This window comes from Rhipicephalus sanguineus, chromosome 1 (genome assembly GCF_013339695.2).
Source record: "Rhipicephalus sanguineus isolate Rsan-2018 chromosome 1, BIME_Rsan_1.4, whole genome shotgun sequence".
Lineage (NCBI taxonomy): Eukaryota > Metazoa > Arthropoda > Arachnida > Ixodida > Ixodidae > Rhipicephalus > Rhipicephalus sanguineus.
Genome location: NC_051176.1, coordinates 88,307,908 through 88,327,248, shown reverse-complemented (window position 1 = coordinate 88,327,248; position 19,341 = coordinate 88,307,908). Strand labels below are relative to the sequence as shown.

General features: G+C 46.3%; 1 protein-coding gene across 1 annotated transcript in view; it reads right to left on the bottom strand.

Moving 5' to 3' along the window:
• The window catches only part of LOC119393626 (uncharacterized), a 40,562-nt gene extending 22,369 nt beyond the window's left edge, over window positions 1-18,193 (bottom strand). The window contains exons 1-5 of the mRNA XM_049415007.1: window positions 18,102-18,193; window positions 15,288-15,356; window positions 13,923-13,996; window positions 4,013-4,167; window positions 3,272-3,424 (exon numbers count right to left, since the gene is read on the bottom strand). Coding sequence (XP_049270964.1) covers window positions 3,272-3,303 — 32 coding nt within the window. The 5' untranslated portion in view covers window positions 3,304-3,424; window positions 4,013-4,167; window positions 13,923-13,996; window positions 15,288-15,356; window positions 18,102-18,193. The remainder of the gene's footprint in view (window positions 1-3,271; window positions 3,425-4,012; window positions 4,168-13,922; window positions 13,997-15,287; window positions 15,357-18,101) is intronic.
• Between the last annotated feature and the right edge of the window lie 1,148 nt (window positions 18,194-19,341).

Below are 19,341 nucleotides of genomic sequence, written 5' to 3'. Positions count from 1 at the left end.
CTACATTTTCCGCGTCCCAGCGCAAGCAAACCACGCTTGAACACTCTGTTTGAAGAAGTGACTAGCTGCCATTAATTGGGCTAACTGCATCGTAAGAAAGTTAGCTCAACAATTATGAAAATGGTATATATACCCTATAAGACGGACAGTTGGGCTAGTTGGTATACAGCAACATAAAAGATGGTTACTAGCGTCATTGTCCTTTTTACGCTAGCAAACGTATCCTATTATGTAGAAACGGATTACCTAATCATCTTTCCATCATCGTACTTCATCACTTTTTGCCCCGTTCCGTTTTCCCCGGTGCAGAGTAGCAGGCAAGGGCGTACTAGCTCAGGCCACCCTCTCTGCCTTATAATACATTTTCTCTCTCTGTTTCATTGGTAAACAATATTTTATTTGCTAAAGAGTAAAACAGAACGGCACTAAGAACCAGAGTGTAAATAAGCGGCGCATATTACAATGCCGCACTTACACAGGAAACCAGTAAAATCTGAGGGTTGAATAAAATACAAAGAAAGCTGCGATTGACACTACAGGTGACGAAAACTACTCGTTTACCAAATGTAAGCAGACATGCGTTTATGCGGCAACACGATGAAACAGCACGGCAAAAAACAAACACGAACAAAATAAGCTACAAGACGATGCGCTGCCACGTACGAAATTCACAGAAAAGGATAAACTTCTCTTTTGAACGTTGGCGAATCCACATGCTGCTTGCTTTCTCAACAGTCCCCTTTTGTTTTGTTTCATGGGGTTGCTGCTCCGAACCACATGCTTTTTTCTACTGAGCGAAGAAATGTCAGTTGCCCGAGATGCTCGGGCGACAACCGACACCTCCTTTGGGTCGCCACACATGCAGCATGCGAAAAAAGGCGCTCGGATGCTACTGACGTTGCAGAAATTCGCAAATACTCCATTGCAACGTCAAACACATGATCTAGGCCAGTTCGCATGCCGTGCCAAGTCTCAAGTGGGTTCGGATTGGTGCGGCGATCGACTACAGGGTTACTATGTATGTCTTGAACTGAGAAGGCATTTAGTTCATCGGATCGTACTCCAGTGCAACGCGATTGTGTAGAAGTGCGCGATCGACGGCATCCCAAATAGAACCAGAAAAAGTAGTTGTATTCGGCTTTGCGACTTCCTGCGTCTAAGCATGGCGTTCAGGGTCTGCGTCTCAGGATAGCGCGCCTCGCAGTCATGCGCTCCGGCCATGGGGCGAGGTTGGGGGCGGGAGGGGGGGATGTCGTAATCGATTAATCGAATAGTTTTAATCGATTAATTCGATTAATCGAAACGCACAAATCGATTATGATTAATCGATTAATTGTGGAGCTTTAATCGATTAATCGATTAATCGTTCATCGATTTTTCCATCCCTACTTTGAGAGATTAGATACGAGATAGACAACAGTCTCCGTCAGCGCAACAAACGGAAGCGGCCTGAGAGACAAGACCACACTTAGCGCCATACGCCCACACATGTGCAGATGTGTGAGCGACAGCCTGAACAAATCTTGGAAAGAAACAGAAGGTCAATAACACTCCCCACATCCCCGCAAGGTGATAGCACTTGCCAGACAAAGACGTGAAAAACTGGCGCACTTCAAATGCACAAACCCCACCGTACAAGTACGGCATCGACCAATTGAGAATCGTTTGGGGAACTCGCGGAACACCCGAATACTTGCAAGTGCGACCACATGGCTGTCCTTGCATTTAACTACCAACCAAATGTGGGAACCGAACTTAGTCCTGGAGCTTAGGAGCGCAATATGTTACCTGCTATGATATCACGGTGAGAGCATTCAGAGAGCGAAAGGAGCATCATATGTTGAGCCTTGAACGAAAGAAGGCAACTTCAAGGGCTTGTTTCTTTTCTTTGATAGAGCCTTAATGAGAAGCAACAGATAATGAAGCCAAGGAAGATATAGGGGACGTTAATTGTACTGTTTTAACTATACAGTAGTAATTATATGGACGTGAAGAAAGTGAAGTGGACGAAAAAACAACATCCTGCCGGAGGGAACCGAACGTGCAACTTCAGGATAACGCGCCCGATGCTCTATCAATTGAGCTACGGAGGCGGTTGTCCCCTCGTCCACTTTATGGGGTATTTATGTGCACGCAGACCTGGGAGTGTTAGCGCCACTCGCCGCCATGACGGCGAGCGTGGGACTTGCGTTTCTCAATGTTCGCATTTCCTAAGTGAGGTTCATTTACGCCCGAGCAACGTGCGGCACAATCCTTACAGCTTCGACAACGTGCTCCAGTAAGAATAACCAATGTAATCAATCCTTGGTCACCACAAATGTTTGTGTCTGTCACACTATTCAGCCACCTGGCCAAAGTTTAAGCACTTGCTGAACGCCCAGCCATCTTGAACTGGTAGCTGCGTTCATACTTGTGAACATTGTCGATCAAAAAGTAAATATTACACATTTCTGAGGTACAACATCAGTACGCAAGTATTAGGTGGTGTGTTCCTTTAATAGAAAATACATAGATACGTAATCCTAAAGACCCTAGGGTTTCTTAGGCTGCGCTGAAAATGCGACCCTATGCACGAAAAAGCCCTCTGATGACGATATGGTGCTGCCACCTGGCAGTAGCCCTGGGTTCTGCACAAGCTCACGTTTCCCGACGCCACTGCCAGTTGGCGTCCATATGTCACGCAGCGCCTCCTTCCAATGCGGGCTAAAGAACGTGGAAGTACTGAAGTACGCCTCCTACTTAGCGAACACAGACTTCTGCTCTGCTTGGTTGGCAATGCGTCGCACGACGAGGGATGTCATGGTGAGACTCAGTGTGCCAGTGGTGCCAGTGCTACTGTGGAACGTGATCGTGCCTCACACCCTGGCGTCACCGGAGACGGGAAGGCGTCTACTTCGGCGCACCAGTAGTACATGCGCACAGCCATTGACCCTTCCACGCAATAAGATACATTCATGTCTCACAAGTGGTTCTTTGCAAACTATGACGCTATACAGTACCACACGCGACCCAAACATTGCTGATATGTCGTGGAGGTACGAACGCATGGCATGCCAGCAGTGATAATGTGGTAAAATGAAATATGTTTAAACAAACCTCCATTGCGTTTATCGTGGCAGGACGAAAACGGTACAAGAACAGAATCACCGGTGGCCGCAGTTGAGACCAGGACTCATGTAGTACAGCCGGCAAAAGACTATCGTCTTTCGACGACATCTGCAGCGAAGCACGCAGATACGCGGCCAATAGACTGCTGTAAATGAAAACCTACCTGGCCGGCTGGCACCAGGTGTCGAGGATCATACGGGTAGCCGAGGCCTTCACCAAACCGGTGGTGAGATAACACCCCCGATTGCAGTAGGAAAAGCAGTACGGACAGGTGGCCCACCTGTAGGCCTGTCACCTCCTGCCACATGCACAGCAACTGCGTTTTTTTACAGCAAACAGCCGTGGTCAAGCTTGTCAAACAACAAAGCACTGGATGGTCAGCACTGAAAGATATGCCCATAAGAGAGCCGCGAAACAAGGGACAAAAGGTATAGTGAATGAATGCCTACACAGGCCTACAATGCACTTGCTTTGCATTTTTTACCAGCCTACTCAAGCCTCGTGTTGAGACTTCACTAAAAAACGCGGTCGCAATAGTTAACAGCAAATCTTTTCGTTTAAAACTACATTGGGCATCAAAAAATTGTAACAGTATAATGCGCCTCTCAGAAAACAGTCTTACACTTTCTCTCAAGCTTTTCCTCACTAGCGGGTACTTGGCTGCCAACAGCTTACGACCGCAACAGTCGAGACAATCGACCTGACATAGCAATGGTACGTCTGTTTTCGCAGCTTCAAGTCATGTACATATCTGTCCAATTAAATCTTCCTATTTGTGGACATTTGTATTCAACCCGGCTTATGATTTCTACCTTGGCACGAAACGAGTAAGCACTGGCAATGTAATCAATCCTTGGTCCCTACAAAGACCTTGAAAACCGAGGTTCTGTAAATGAAAACCCACCTGGCCTGCTGGAACCAGGTGTTGAGGATCGCATACGGGTAGGCGAGGCCTTCACCAAGCCGGTGGTTGGATAGCACCTCCGATTGCAGCAGGAAAAGCAGTAGGAACAGGTGGCCCACCTGCAGGCCCGTCACTTCGTGCCAAACGCACAGCAACTGCGTTTTTTACAGCAAACAGCCGTGGTCAAGCTTGTCAAACAACACCAAAGCACTGGATGATCAGCACTGAAGGATATGCCCCTAAGAGAGCAGCGAAACAAGGGACAAATTGCGTAGAAAATATCTTTTCGCTGAAAACTGCATTGGGCATAAAAAATTGTAACAGTATAATGCACCTCCCAGAAAACAGTCCTACACTTTCTCTTAAGCTTTTCCTCACTAGCGGGTACTTGGCTGCCAACATTTGACGACCGCAACAGTCGAGACAGTCGATTGACACAGCAATGGTACTACCGCGCTCAGTATGAGCTACAACATGCGAGCGCGTGGCCGAGCGCTCTGCAAGGTTGTACAGTGGCGCCGATCATGGCATATTTTCGAGTTATAGGGAGAGAGTTTGGCTGTGCCTGCGAGTGCGCATCGCCTGCATTTGCTTTCACGCACGCCCTCGTTTTGCCCTGCGGTGATAGCAGCTTCGAAAATGATAACTTCGAGGGCGAAAGCAAGCAAGCGGGGGTGATGCGCGCTCACAGGAACAGCTAAAATCTCTCTGGATAACTTGAAAATATGTCATGAACAGCGCCACTGTACAACCTTGCAAAGCACTCGGCCACGCGCTGGCGTGATGTAGCTCATAGTGAGCGCGATAGTACGTCTGTTTTCCCAGTTTTCTGTCATGCATATATTCGCCCAATTAACTCTTACCATTTATGGAATGTTCAGCACAACTTATTCTGCCTTGGCACGAAACGGGCAAGCACTGGCAGTTGACAGTCGGCAATAAGAGAATAGTAAAGCTCTCTGGGATTTTCGGTCTGATGCAAGGCACTACTGCGTCCAAGCACCATGAGTAAGCATGTGAATGTTCCTCGATAAGGCTTGTCCAATTTGTTTCCTATCACAATGACAACCTTTCTAATTTGATATTTTCTATGGGTGCACAAAGAAGTGGCTCATCGACGCGGTCTCTTTTAGCCTACCTTATTTTAAACTAAGTTAAATATGTATTCGCGCTCGTACGATGCCGCTGTTGTGTTGCAGGGTTTTTTTTTTGCTTTTTGAAGCGACGGTGACTGGGCATGTTTGGCGAGGCAAACTAATCTAGGTGGTGTAAAGCGAGCGACTACTGCAAATACACAATTACACTTTACGTATAAGGTTATTTACAGATATATTTGGCTTCACCCTGAAATGCCGGGACATCTTTCTGTATTAAAAACCCATTTTTTAAACTCCAATATAAAATGTTCACAACGATTGATCAGTTACCGATATCATAACCTACAGGCTTTCGCCATGTACATTTGAAAATTCATTCTTCGCGAGTCACAAATTCTGCAACTAAGCAACACTGGCCATCGCACCCATAGTGTCTTACAATTACCTAACCGGAAAAGTGGTACAGGGCGCTATTCTATGATAATGCTTCGACATGGTGACCGAATCGGCAACGTTCTCGGTGAGCCTCAACACCTTGAAACGCCTAAACAGGATACTGACTACCTATCCTGCCGTGAATATTGACGACTTGCACTTTGTGCTTCAATGCACCAGACAAGGGCATATTTCTAATGTGTCTATGCGATATCTGCTTAATACGATTATTTCGACGAGTGAGTGCCAGGCAAAATCCTGTCCTGGCTCCACATAAACGCGTCTCAGCCTCGGGACCACGCGCACGCCATTAAATCATGCAGAGCCTATCTACTAAGCCGGCCGCTACGACTCCGTGCACAAGCTCTGAATAAGCGCTCTCACCTCAATTATCGTACTAAACAATGGAAGCACTCGGAACTCACTTTTCTCAAGAGGCCTTTAATTGTCCCGGATAGGTATCTGAAAAAGCGTTCGGTTGCTCTGGTCCTAGTATAGATAACATGGGTATGGGTGATCTTATGGGTAACAGCGATTAGTGAAGCACGCATAATGGACGCATACTGAAGAGGTTTAAAGATAAGAAAAAAGACAGTGGCTGAGTATGCGTGAAGGCTTTAGGCGACGACGAAGAAGAATCAAGCACGAGAAAACGCGGCGCAAGCAATGAGTGAAAGGGGGAAACAATGTTGAGATTCCACCTTAGCCAACAAAGTGCCTTCGCAGTTCCTTCTCGCTATTGCGTTTCTTTTCATATTGGAAACAAGTGATATTTAGAAATAGCTTATTGGATTGCAAGAAGATATGGTGGCTATCACGTGAGCACTCTTGACTGACGATCACTTCACATTTCCATTCATCACTTGCAAGTAAAAATATCTCCGCAGTGCCCTATAAGAGCGAAAAGCAAGGACTGATACCACAGTGTACGCGTGAGCGCATAAAGCGCACTCCAGGGGAGGTATTTTAACGCGACAGCATTAAACGGCTCGGCTCGCAGGAATTCCGGTGTCAGCGTCGGAGTCGTTGGTCATGAGCGAAAAAACATCTCGTCCGTGACCGAAAAACTGAGGAAGAGGCACATAAAATAAACAGCAAAAATCTTCAGTTCGAGTAAGAATCGAACGCATGCCATCTGCGTGGCAAGCAGGTGTTCTACCAAAGAGCCACGATATTGCTTGAAATAGCTTGGGAAAAAACACTATATGAATGTCATGTAGTGGAAGGAGTCTCCTTAACGCCCGTAATATTGCGTGGCAGAAGCGTAGGATCTCGCCAAGCCTCAAAGTATGTGAATTGCGCAAAGAGTGGGTGTTTTAAAGGGCACCCATTACAAAGCGCTCAGACATTTAATCATCAGCTGCAAAAGCATAAACAAAGTGAGCAGCTGCGTAGGTTCGCGTGTTGCCTTACGGACGCTTAGTGGGCCCTTCGCCGATTCGCAAAAGAAAGAATTATGGCGTAGTGGGCACTTAACAACTGCATTTGCAGTAGGCATTCGAGGATAGCTTGAAGCAGCCAATGTTAAGGGCACAGTCGGTCGTTTCCTCACGGCACGTTTGAGGCATGCTCCGAAAACCGAAGCCAGAGAAGGCGATGCGCGTTCTGCTCTTGAAGGCAAAGCGTTCTGTGATAGAACAGAAGGAACGAAACGTAACGAAAGGACGACATGGAGCCGCACGGGATTGGTCGATGCTCATCTGACGGTCAGACGTGGGAATAGCAACCAGAAACGGCAGTGCTGTGAATCATTTCTAAAGGAACGGGCACAGAACGGACGGAGGCACCGTTCCATCCTGAATCAAAACGTAAGCGCTAGGGTCGGAGAATCGAAAAGCCTGCTTTGTGTTTGGCTTACTGTAATCCTGCGCCAATAGTTTGCTAAAGTCCCAACGAGCCCCCCACCACCGACTGTGGATGGATGGATGGATGCTATGAGCATCACCTTTATAACGAGGCCGTTTTTTGTCGAGCGTGGTGGCGCACATGCCACCACGCTCGACAAAAAAAAGACAAAAGAAAACTCGCTTCTTTTTAAGTTGGTCCAATGCCCTGTCAACCTCGATTAAATCCATGTTACCATAGAAAAAAAAACGTTCCCAGCGCAGCTCCCTGCCCCTTACGGCAGAGGGCCTTCTATGGCCACCAATACTCTAACAGTCTCTTACTTATTTCTATTGCGAAAGTGTTCAGCTTACCATGGTTGTCCCTAAAACCTAAGGTTTTGCGTAGGCTCGTTCCCAAACATACACCTGGGTGGATATCTCCACATTCAATCAGAACATGATCAGTCGTTTCCTTAGCTTCCTCACAACATACACATTTTCCTTCTTTACTGAATCTCGCTTTATAACTACGCGTGCTAGGCATTCTAAGGTACGTTTCGTGAACTTGCCACACCATTTTGCGGCCAATCAAGACTAACACAAATTGTTAAAGTCACCGCGCTTTTGAATTTCGACCTTTGAAAAACAATTCCTGCTAATATTGATGTTCAGCTATAATACTGCATTTCTTCATGCCTTGAAAACATTTCTGAATTCCCTCAGCTGGCCTATTGGCTATTTGCTCCCTCACGTCCTCTCGTGACGTTTCGTTCCGTGCTATCACATAACGCGTACAAGATGGCTGCTTAGAACCAATGTCCTACACATGCTGCCTTTGTTATCTTTAAGACCTCGTTAAAGCTCGCACGTTGCTTTACACGCCCTGCATTTATTTGAAATTCTTAACAACGTACTGGTATCATAACATTAAAGGGGTCGTGAACCACTTTTCCAAGTAATGATCTAATGACCTCAGTATCGGAGTTTACTGCCCCTCGAATAAATTGCCTCAAAAAATTTTTCGAATCCGTAAAGAATGAGCGGAGTTACGGGGGTTCGGCGCACGCTTTGAGCGCTTTCTCTTTTCTCGTACCGACGAGCGCACTGGAAGCTACGCAGGGAGGGATGGCACGGAGGAATGAAGTTACGTCAGCGCGCGTCATGAAACGCGATCGCTCTCCCGCTGTGATTCGCGTGCGCGAGTGCAGCTACCGTGTACTGAGGAGTGCGGCGCTGGCAAGTGGCGGCACCCCGTAGCAAGAAGCGCATCTGATCCGAACGCCGCTCTCGACTTACGTCGGCTATCGGCCAATGAGGATGTATGTCTTTTGGGACGCGGCGATGCGGATCGTGACGTCAACCGGCAGACGCCCCGCCCACTGACGAGAGTGACAACCGGCCTCTGTTTGAAAAGAGGGCACCTGAGGAAACGGCAACTTCGCGCTCTGCTTGTGGCCTTTACGCGGCGCCCACGACTGTAATATTGGCAGAGCAGTTCATAGCCGTGTCAGCTTTCCACAGGATGTGTTTTTTCAACAAGCCGAAGGGGTGCTTCATGACCCTTTGAAAGGGACTGTCTACCGTCGTTCATTGCTTTTCTGCTTTGTACAGCAATAGAAAGCGTACCGTCTGAAGTGTCCAACCTTGCAGGTGTTTCTCTAAAAAGTGAGTGGAAATTTTTAAAACAGAATTTTTCGATCTACGTTACGTCTTCTTCCATTGGCGTGAAACATGCCCACAACACTGGTTGGTGGACGCGATGATGATTGTAGTGCCGGTAAAAATTAAAACCGAAAACACATGTGATTTCGATAGGATTACTTTATTTTTGCCGAACCCTATTGTAATGAATGTAACAGTCGTTTTCAGCGCGCTACCGGTTAAATGAAGCCTTACTATACGATTACAAAACATTTGTTTTGCTGTGATCGCAGTCTCTGCGCTTATTTTAGCACTGATGCCGCAAGCCAAGTCGAGTTATCAAAAAGAGACAATAAATGCGCGCCTTCACAGCGCAGCACATATGAGACATCCTAACAACAATACAGCGGCACAGTACGGCCAGCGCGGAGAGCCGCGTGACATAGCGCATGAGTTGGAGAAGGCAAAATCGAAGACGGCGCCGCAAGCAGCGCCATCGGGCGCCTTTTCGTATGCGTGAGAAAAAGAAAAGCAAGAAATAACTCTCTGACGCAATCGAAAAGTGTCTAAAGTGCGTAAAATACAATTTCAAGTTATACATTTTGTTTTTAAGCAAAATGAGTCTACCTGCGAGAATCTCTTGTCCTACCAGTAGATTGAACCATATCGGCATTGGGTGACGCTAGCTGTAATTCTTTCACGATTTTCAACATCAAATTAAAAATATAATTCCTTTTTTATGGGGCAAAAGCATGCTCGTTGCCGCCGATGTGACGAGCGATCTTCTCATTTTCACCACAATGAGAAAAAAATTTTCCGGGCGGTAGACAGTCGCTTTAACTCCATTTTCCACACAGCAGTGAAAGCGTCAGTACGAAGCAACCGGCACCATACAACGTTAGGGTGTGCTGTCGAACCACACCAAACGGTGTGTAGAATGACAGTTTTCTGTACGTAGCGAAGTCGCAGTCGTTCACGCCGCTGTCCTCTACTGTCTCAAGCGCATTAAAAATGGCTCGTAAAAGCAAATACAATAGGATGGAGTATCGGGCTGTGGTCCTGGTCCTAGTACCCCCACTCCAGTGTTCTTTCACGCATCTACTTTCTAGCGCAAAATTGTCTCGTAATAACCCCATGGTGCTAAGTTTCGCGCAAACGCTGCGACAAGAATTTATAAGAGCCTTATTAAGGTGCGCTACATGGCTGAGAAAACATCAATGTGCAATATCATTTAACGTTACAAATAAAATCTTGCGTATCTTCTGTTTATACGTAAAACTCATAAGCACTTAAGAGCTGCTTCTGCATGTTACAGGTACAATACAGACACGCATACTTGTACATGTTTTTCACAGCGACTATGTAGGACCCCCTAAAACTGCCGCAGGTATTATCGCACTGCTCAAGCCACGTGTTGATATATTGGAACCGCTGCAATGTTAGCTACGCTTTTAAGCACAGCGCATGCGCGACGGGGAAGGTTGATTCATGAAATTTGTCGCACCAAATAAGCCAAAGGCTACGAGGGACGCCGAGCAGTGACGGGCTCCGGACAGCTTTGACTGACGTGCTTGCTCGCCAAGCTTCTTAACTCGCGCCTTGTCCGTTGTCGGTGGCGTGTACTCTAGTTCTCATTGGTCCCGCCATAGGCGCAGCTGCGATCTCCGGTGATTTCAAGAATGCTCACTAGATGGCACGCCCCGCTTAAGGCAGGGCACACCACCCTAGGCGCGTGCGCTAGTTTGATAGGTGACCGCTAGAGGGCCGCGCCTCTCGTATGGCGTTTGGTGCGTTTCGCGTTTGGCGCGCTTCTTTTCTCTTCGCGGGCAGCTGACTCAATGAAGAAGAAGAGAAGAGGGCACGCCGTCAAGCAAACCCGGAGGTGCGGGCCAGCGAAGCAGTAGATAAGCGGGCGTGCCATGAAGCGGACCCTGCGGTGACAGGTCGCGAAGCAGAAGCAGCACGGAAGCGGTGGCAAGAGAACCCCGAAGAAGTGCGGTCGCGGGATGCCGCGGCGAAGCGCCAAAAGCGGTCGCTACCTGAGGTTGGCGGCGCCGACTCTTCAAGCTCGACTTCCTCGACCACACCTTTGGCCGCAGTTGCAACGTTGTCACGTCTATATATGATGACAGAGGAATGTGTACGGAGGATTAGCGGGTTACCCGATCATCTCCGAGCAAGCTCCTCTAACATCATTCACTTTGTGGATATGGCGGTGATTTTTTTTTAACCTGCACCGACATCGCAGAGTTCATTTGCGGTGTAAGATCAACAGGAAAAACGCTGTTCCGTTGCATCTGGCGGTATTCGTTTGTGGGTAAGCATTTGTGTTTACAATTTTAGATTTTCCAAGCCGAAACAATAGGCCTCACCACAAAATGCCACCATTAAGGTTTAGTGCGCAATATTCTTACGCTATGCTTTTATGGAAGTGAAAAACAAATGAGAAGCTAATACACCCGACTCGATGAGAGCACTAACCACCTATCGTGCCTCACGCGTAAGCTCTAACGTGCCAATGTGACAGCTGTTTAATGCGACCATTTCTACGAAAGCAATTCGAAATGCTGGTCTGGCTTCGCACTATTGTGCGTCGGCCTCCAAACCGCGTACACACGCTTTGAGTGTGCGGAACCTATATTCACTTAGGCATGCACTATACATATGAATGCCTGCACAAGCTCTAAAAGAATGCTGTCACCTCGTTTATCACCCTAGACAAAGGCAACAAAAGGAGCACACCTTTTCTCTCTCAAGAGGAACTTTAATGTCCAAAATGGATATCTGAAAGGTGTTCACTCTGTACAATCTAGTGCAGAATGCGAGCAGGCGCTGAGTGGAGCCGCTCGAACGCACACAGTCAAGCCAGCGCGTATCTAGTTGATGATGATGATAACGAGTTATTAAATACTGGCACGAACAGTGGTCGTGAAAAGAACAATACTGATATTACAAGCTAATAATTATTATAAGAACGATGTATCTACTGCAGGGGTCTGCATTGAATACATCGGGGGATTGTACGGGGATCTGATGAGTGGACCGTGCACAATGAAAAAGCGGTGTCAAGAGAAGACGGATGAGACGTGCGTTTGCGCTTTAGGCGGCGACGAAGAATAACCAAGAACGACAACAGGCAGCGCAAGAAATAAATGAAAGGGGAAAAATTCCGGAATATCCCACTCATTGTGGGAATCGGTTTCTTGCAAATCAACCAGTGAGGAGCTGCAGCATTTTTGGCTTTCAGTTGAGACATTTCCTGTACAGGGTGGCCAGTTTTCCTAAAACAATTTGTCCACCGTTTTCAAGAGATCAGCTGTTACATCATCCTCGCCAGCTTTTATCACTATTTGCATTCCCTCCAATGCTTTCTTTACTTCCTCTGTCATTCCTGGCTGGATGTATAATACTTCAGTACTACTGCCATTATCGTCCTGGTTGTCCAGGCTACTGTACAGATGTCTGTAGAACTCCTCAGCTACCTCAACTATCTTATCCCTATTGGTCGTGACATTGCCTTCATTCTATCTCAGTATATATATCTGGTTTGCTGCCCGTGCCCATTTTTCTCTTCACCGCTTTTCGGCTTCGTCCACTCTTCAGAGCATGTTCAATTCTATCTGTATTATGCCTTTTTATGTCGGACACTTTACGCCTGTTGATTAGCTTTGAAAGCTCTACCAGTTCTATTCTGTCAGGTTAGATGCTTTCATGCTTTGCTTTTTCATAATGACGTCTATAGTCTCCTGGGAGAGCTCACCAGTGTCTTGTCTGACGACCGTGCCTCCCACTTCTGTTGCACGCTGTGTAGTTATACTGGTAAGGTTATCATTCATTCCGTGAATGTTCAGGCAAGCTTCCTGGGTTACAGCCGACTGTGGGCTCTGCAGCCAGATCCTGTATTCTGTACTTCGCGTTTGAGTGCAGAATGATTCACTAGTATCACGCAGTTGCCCTTAGAAATTAAAGACCGGATAGACATCAGTCTTAGTGAGTGCAAGAAACGCAATCAGCCTGCGAGACGAAACCACACTTACCACCGCGCGCCCACGCACGTGTAGATGTGTGAGCGATAGCCTAAAAAAATCTTGGAAGGAAACTAAAGGTTAATGGCACTTCGGGCATCGGCCCAGGGTGGCAGCACTTGCTGGGCACAAAAAAAAAGTTTGAAAACTGGCGCAATTTCCAAACATGCAGACGCGGCACCGTAGTACGGTATCGACCATTTGGGGACTTGTTTGCGGAACTCACGCAACAACCGAGTAATTGTAAATGCAATTACACGGGCGTCCTTGCATTTCACCATCATCCAGACGTGGCCAAATAAGGCTGGGAACCGAACCCACGTCCTCGAGCTTAGCAGCGCGGTGACTGACGTGCTTAGTTACCAAGGTGGGAGATTTTGAACACAGACAGTAGTATCGCACTAAACCGATTCTAAAGCGGGGGATTGACCGAGGGCTCGTTTCTAATGGAACCAACAGAATGAAGCTAAGGAGGGTATAGGGGACTATAATTGTGTGTTTTAGCTGTCGTATAGTAATTATGAAGTAAAAGGAAATGAATGAAAGTGAGTGAGAAATATACTTGCCGCAGCTAGGGATGGAACGTACAGCCTTCGGATGACGCGTCCCATGATCTACCAATTGGAATACAGCGGCGGTCGCTTTCCCATTCACTTTATCGGGTAGGTATGTCAGTGTAATCCTCGGAGTGTTAGCCAGAGCTGTTCGCAGACAATATGGCGAATGATGTGCGGCACAACTCTGACAGCTTCGGCCACGTGCGTCACTAAGATTGACAAGTGGAATATAAACCCTTGGTCACTACAAAAAGCTTGGAAAGTGGAGGTTGGGAAAACGTGTAAGGTGTGAAGACGCTTGCAATAGAGTGTTGTAAATGAAAACCTACCTGGCCTGCTGGCACAGGGTGTTCAGGATGGCGCGCCAGCAGGCCGGTCACCTCGTGCCACACGTAGAGCAAGTCTGCGTTTTTTACAGAAAAGAGCAGTTGTCAAGCTTGTGAACACCAAGGCACTTGTTGGTCAGCACTGAAATATATACCCCTCAGAGTGCAGCCAAACGACAGAGCAAAACGTGTAGTGGTAGAATGCCTGCTTACGGCTGCAATGCCGTTGATTTGTTTTTACCAGCAAAGAGCCCGTGTTTTGTGACTTCATTAAAAAGTGTGGTTCCAATAGTCACCAGAAGATATTTTCGTTGACAAGCACGTTGCGAATTAAAAAAAAATTGTAACAGTATTATGTAGCTGGCTGAGACATACTAGCGCAAGGAATAAAACGACGGACACAAGAAAGAAGACGAAGACAAGCGCTTTCGTTGTGTTCGTCGTTTCATTCCTTGTGCTCTTATTTCTCAGCCAGTTATGTCTAATATGTCTCAGCCAACTAGCCCAATATTTAATCCTTTTAGAGTATTATGTACCTCTAAGCAAACAGTTGTAAAACTTTTCGAGCTTTTCCTTACTATCGGGTACTTGACTACCAACAACTGACGACCGTCTAGAGAAGGACAACTGGCACACCAATCCGCTTTTTTCACGATGCCACAGCGCACGCGCTATTCCCCTAGAGGTAAAGTCGCGAAACGCCTCTTGATCTTGGAGGCTTTCGCTCTGGGGATACCAGTTGTCCCGGCCCCTACAAAAATCCTACCAAAACGGCAGAGGGACAGGAACACGTAAATGGTGGATCCCACGAAGTCTGTTTTGCTAGTTTTCTTTAAGCCATGCATACCTCCACCCAAGTGATTTTCCCATTTATGGACATGTCTTTTCAGCACGGCTTATTATTTCTGACTTGACACAAAACGGTGAAGCTCTGGCATGTTTGCATTTTGCATTTCACTGTCAGGACTGATAGAATATTTAATCTATGTGGGCTTTTTCAATCTGATGCTACACTACTGCATCCAAGCCGCATAAGGAAGCATGTGAGTGTTCCTCATCAGGGTTTCAACGTTTCAATTAAAAACCGCGGATGATGGCCACTTATGTTTTCTATGGCTTCATAAGGTTGTTCCTAACAAAGCGGGCGCCTCGAACCATTCCCCTTCTTTAGTTTACCTTATTTTAAGAAGCTGGATATGACCTCGTACTCGTACGCTGCCGCTCTTGCAGCATAGCAAATCGACGGTGACTGGACACAATTGGCGAGGCCAGCTAATCTAGATGATGATTAAGATTGTTGCTATTGTAAAGCGAGTGGCTACTTGAAATACATAATTAAACTTTACGTATTTGTATGCGGTTACTTACATGTATATGCCGCTGCATCCTGAAAGGTCTGCGTATCACACTTCGAGTTTCAATAATCCCTTTCGTCAACTGCAATAAAATATTCACAACGCTTGATCAGTTACCAAACCGGACCATTTTATGATGCAATAAAAGTTAATGTTATTTTATAACATACAGGATTTCGCCATATACATTTGAAAATTCATTCTTCGTGTGTCAGAAATTCTGGCACCAAGCAACACTGGCTGTCCCACCCACACAGTGTCTTAGAATTACCTACAAGGAAAATTGGTGCGGGACGCTGTTGTCCAACGACAATTCTTCGACAAAATCAGCGAAGTGGCACCGTTCTCGGAGAGCATCAACACCTTAAAAGTGTTTAGTCTACCATAGTGGTTCAATCAAGCTGTTGAAGTCTGAGTTCCAACCGTGCCGAGCGTCCGCGAAATTGGCGAAGCGGGTGAGGGCAAAGCGAAGAGTGTGGGAAAGCATAGCAGAGCAAGGCATTGCTAAGAGAGGGCGGAGATGAGCAGCCGAGCAGGGCCGCCTTTGAGTCCTCTCGGGTTGGGTTGGGTGGGGGGGGGGGGATATGGATTGAGCTGGCATGTCCATACCATGTGGCAGGTGTCAGCCATCTCACAATACTGGCAGAGATCGGAAAAGGAAGAGTCAAAATGTTTGAGCACTGCCGGGCACAGTAGCGTATTTGTGAATAGCCGGAGAATTCTTTCGTCCGCCTCCTTGAACCCTTGCAGGACGCAGGAAAGCGGTGGTGGGAGTCTCAATAATGGGTTTTTACATATTTAAAAGTGAGGAGAGGAGAGTTTTCTTCTGAATGAGAAGGGTCATCGGTGGGCGAGGCAGGGGCCCGGGGAATGAGTGCGCAGGCGGCAACGTGCGCTGCCTTTTTGCCTTCCAGGCCCTAATCGCCGGTAGTCCAGATTAGTGAGCGGGGAGAGGGGTAATGTACCCGCGGACAGGGTCGAATAATATTTCTCGAGTGTGTCTCTCCCGAGTGAGTGAGCAGTTCGTTGAAATTAAAACGAGTGTATCTAGAATGCTGAATGTTAGTTCTGGTGTGCGACAGGGCAATGTGTTGGGGCCACTATTATTCCTTATATATGTAAATGATTTAGTGCAAGCAATCCCTCACCTTTGCCCCCCCCCCCCCTCCCACCTTGGTGGGGAACCCTGCGCACGGCTATGTTTAGGGATCACTCTTTTTCGTGATATGTCGTGGCGGGCACACATTTCGCCCTTCAGCTTTTCGGAACTGCGCTTTTTTTTTAAAAAGGAATGTTAAACGTCAAGCGTATAATGCTATTATTAGACCTCACGAAAGCTCATAACATCCCCCCCATTGTTCGTTTGCGAGACAATTTTCATGAAGCCCTTGAACACCATTTGTCGTGTTGAATATTGCATCATTGAAACTTATATTACTTGTGGTGCGAGTGTTGTTCTAAACTATGTGTGCTGTTTTTTGTTTCTTTGTTAAATATCGTACTAGGGAAACTGACGTATTGCATGTAGTGCCGGTATTGTTATAAATTATTTCTGTGCTGTTCTTTCTTTGTAATTCCACTCCTGGCCTGAAGTATTGTGAAATAAAAAAATAAAACAAACATGGGTAGTGGATATCTTAATTCTAGTTGGCATTAAGCTTGGGCCGGAAACGTAATGCGTAGGATAGGCAACCATGCGTTAGAGGAAAGGAATGGTTGCGAACGAATGGGAAATTCAGGCGAGGGCAGCAGCGAGATAGATGGAGAAGAAATTCTAAAATGCAACAAGCTCGCACTAGGTATGGTAAATAGGAGATCGTGAGGAGAGGCCTTCATTCTGCAGTGGAGATAAAATTGGCTGACAATGATGGTCGCGGATAGATGTGAACAAAAAACGACGCTTTCCTCCTCTGTTGTTACCTATGTCGCAGTTTTCAATTCGCGCTTTAGCTCGTCTTAAAGGGTGTCCTCTCACCACTACCAACTGTTCAGCATTATGAATTGATCTATGAAAACGCCTTTTATGCTTCACTAAACAGAAGAATCCCTATATGTTCGCTGCCTTACAGGTTATAAATGAGTGAGGCTGTGTGCCAGCTGAGACCAACGTCCCTACAAATATTCCAGGCGATCATTCTCAAACCCAGGAACGTGTATTTTTAATAAACTTCCTCTAAGTAAGATGATGATGATATCTGTTGCCATCCCCTTTGGCGGCGCCATGTAGCGAACTAGCTCGTTTACGCCAGAGGCCCTTGACGAGAACTCTTGTCAGTTTTTCGCCATACACCATGCGCTGATGTGAGGTTAGACATCGTACGTTAAATGCCGCCCTCTTTAAAAGGAGTGGTCACTATAATAAGAAGGACACCTCGAGTCCCCCTCGTTTGTGGCCCCCTGACCAAGCCTGGGCTGCGCAGGCTGTGTGCCAGCTGAGACCAACGTCCCTACAAATATTCCAGGCGATCATTCTCAAACCCAGGAACGTGTATTTTTAATAAACTTCCTCTAAGTAAGATGATGATGATATCTGTTGCCATCCCCTTTGGCGGCGCCATGTAGCGAACTAGCTCGTTTACGCCAGAGGCCCTTGACGAGAACTCTTGTCAGTTTTTCGCCATACACCATGCGCTGATGTGAGGTTAGACATCGTACGTTAAATGCCGCATTCAGCTACACTTTTTTTAAGCAATTAGTTGAATTTTGTAACGCTGTGCGCGAACTGTAAAAATCAACTCCTCTTTCCACGCAACAATGAAAGCGGTAGTGCGAAGCAACCGGCACTGTACAAAGAGAGTACTGTCAAATGGCAGTTTTCTGAACTTACCTATGCCTCGCCAAAAGAGCAAACGCAATTGGATGGGGCAAAATGTAGGCTCAGTCCCCGTATCCGTATTCCGGCGCAGTTTTCACCTTGCAGTCCTGCAACACCCGATTCATTTAGGTTGAGTTGCGTAGATACACTTTGCTCAAGTTTTACTTTCAGTTACTCTGCATCCCGTGTTCAGTGGCTTTCACAAGTAGTGCTTGGTCGCGAAACCTGCGCGTTCTTTCACGCATGTACTTCTCGCGCTGCAAATAACTTGTGAAACTATGAAAAGCGGCATATGGTTGAGCACACATCGTTACAAATGAAATCTTACACAATTTTATTATTTATTGATTTTTCGAACAATACAAAAGCATTGCCCGCGGTCAGGACAAAAGGAGGTGGTTAGCCCCCTGACGTGGTCCTGCTCGCGCTGGGCGCAACAGTAGCAATAGAAACAATAGAAATCATTATAATAACAATAGAAATCATTGCAATGCGCACACATAAACATATATACATACACAAAAATATATACATACAAATAATAAAAATAAAAAAAAGGAACAAGAGAAATCATTGTAGTAACAATAGAAATCATGGCAATGCGCACACAAAAAGCATATATACATACACAAAAATATATACATACAAATAGTATGAGAGACTGTAGCTCACTCTACCGTGCAGAAAGTGCATTTATCCTAAGTGTTGAAGAGGGACCGAATTTTCATTTTGAAATTTTTAGAGTTGTGCACGATCGTGCCAGTTCAATTATTGCAGGGTGTTCATTACATAATTTCATAATTTGGAAGTCTATTGCTTGCATTCCATAGTTTGTGCGTGTTCTTTCCACAACTATGTGGGTTTTAGGAAGGTCGTGACCGGTGTTCCTGCTTAAGTAGCGACGGCTGAATGAACCCCAGTCTCCCGATACTTCGCAATATATGTACATAGACAATTTGATTTTGTAAACAAGGCAGTATTGTGGAATTCTATACTTTAACATGAGAGCTGATGCATCTACATTATACCCCGAATGAAGTAGTCTAACTGCTTTCCTCTGTAAAGAAAGCTTTTCATTATCGGTCTTAATTCCTGTTCCCCACATTAACGAACAGTAACTAAAATGAGAATGGACTATGGAAAAATACAATTCCTTCTTTAAGTTAGTTGTTAAAAAGTTACGTAAACGGTTCAACATGCCCATAGACTTCGCTACCTTCATCCTTACATTGTTCACGTGTATTGACCAACT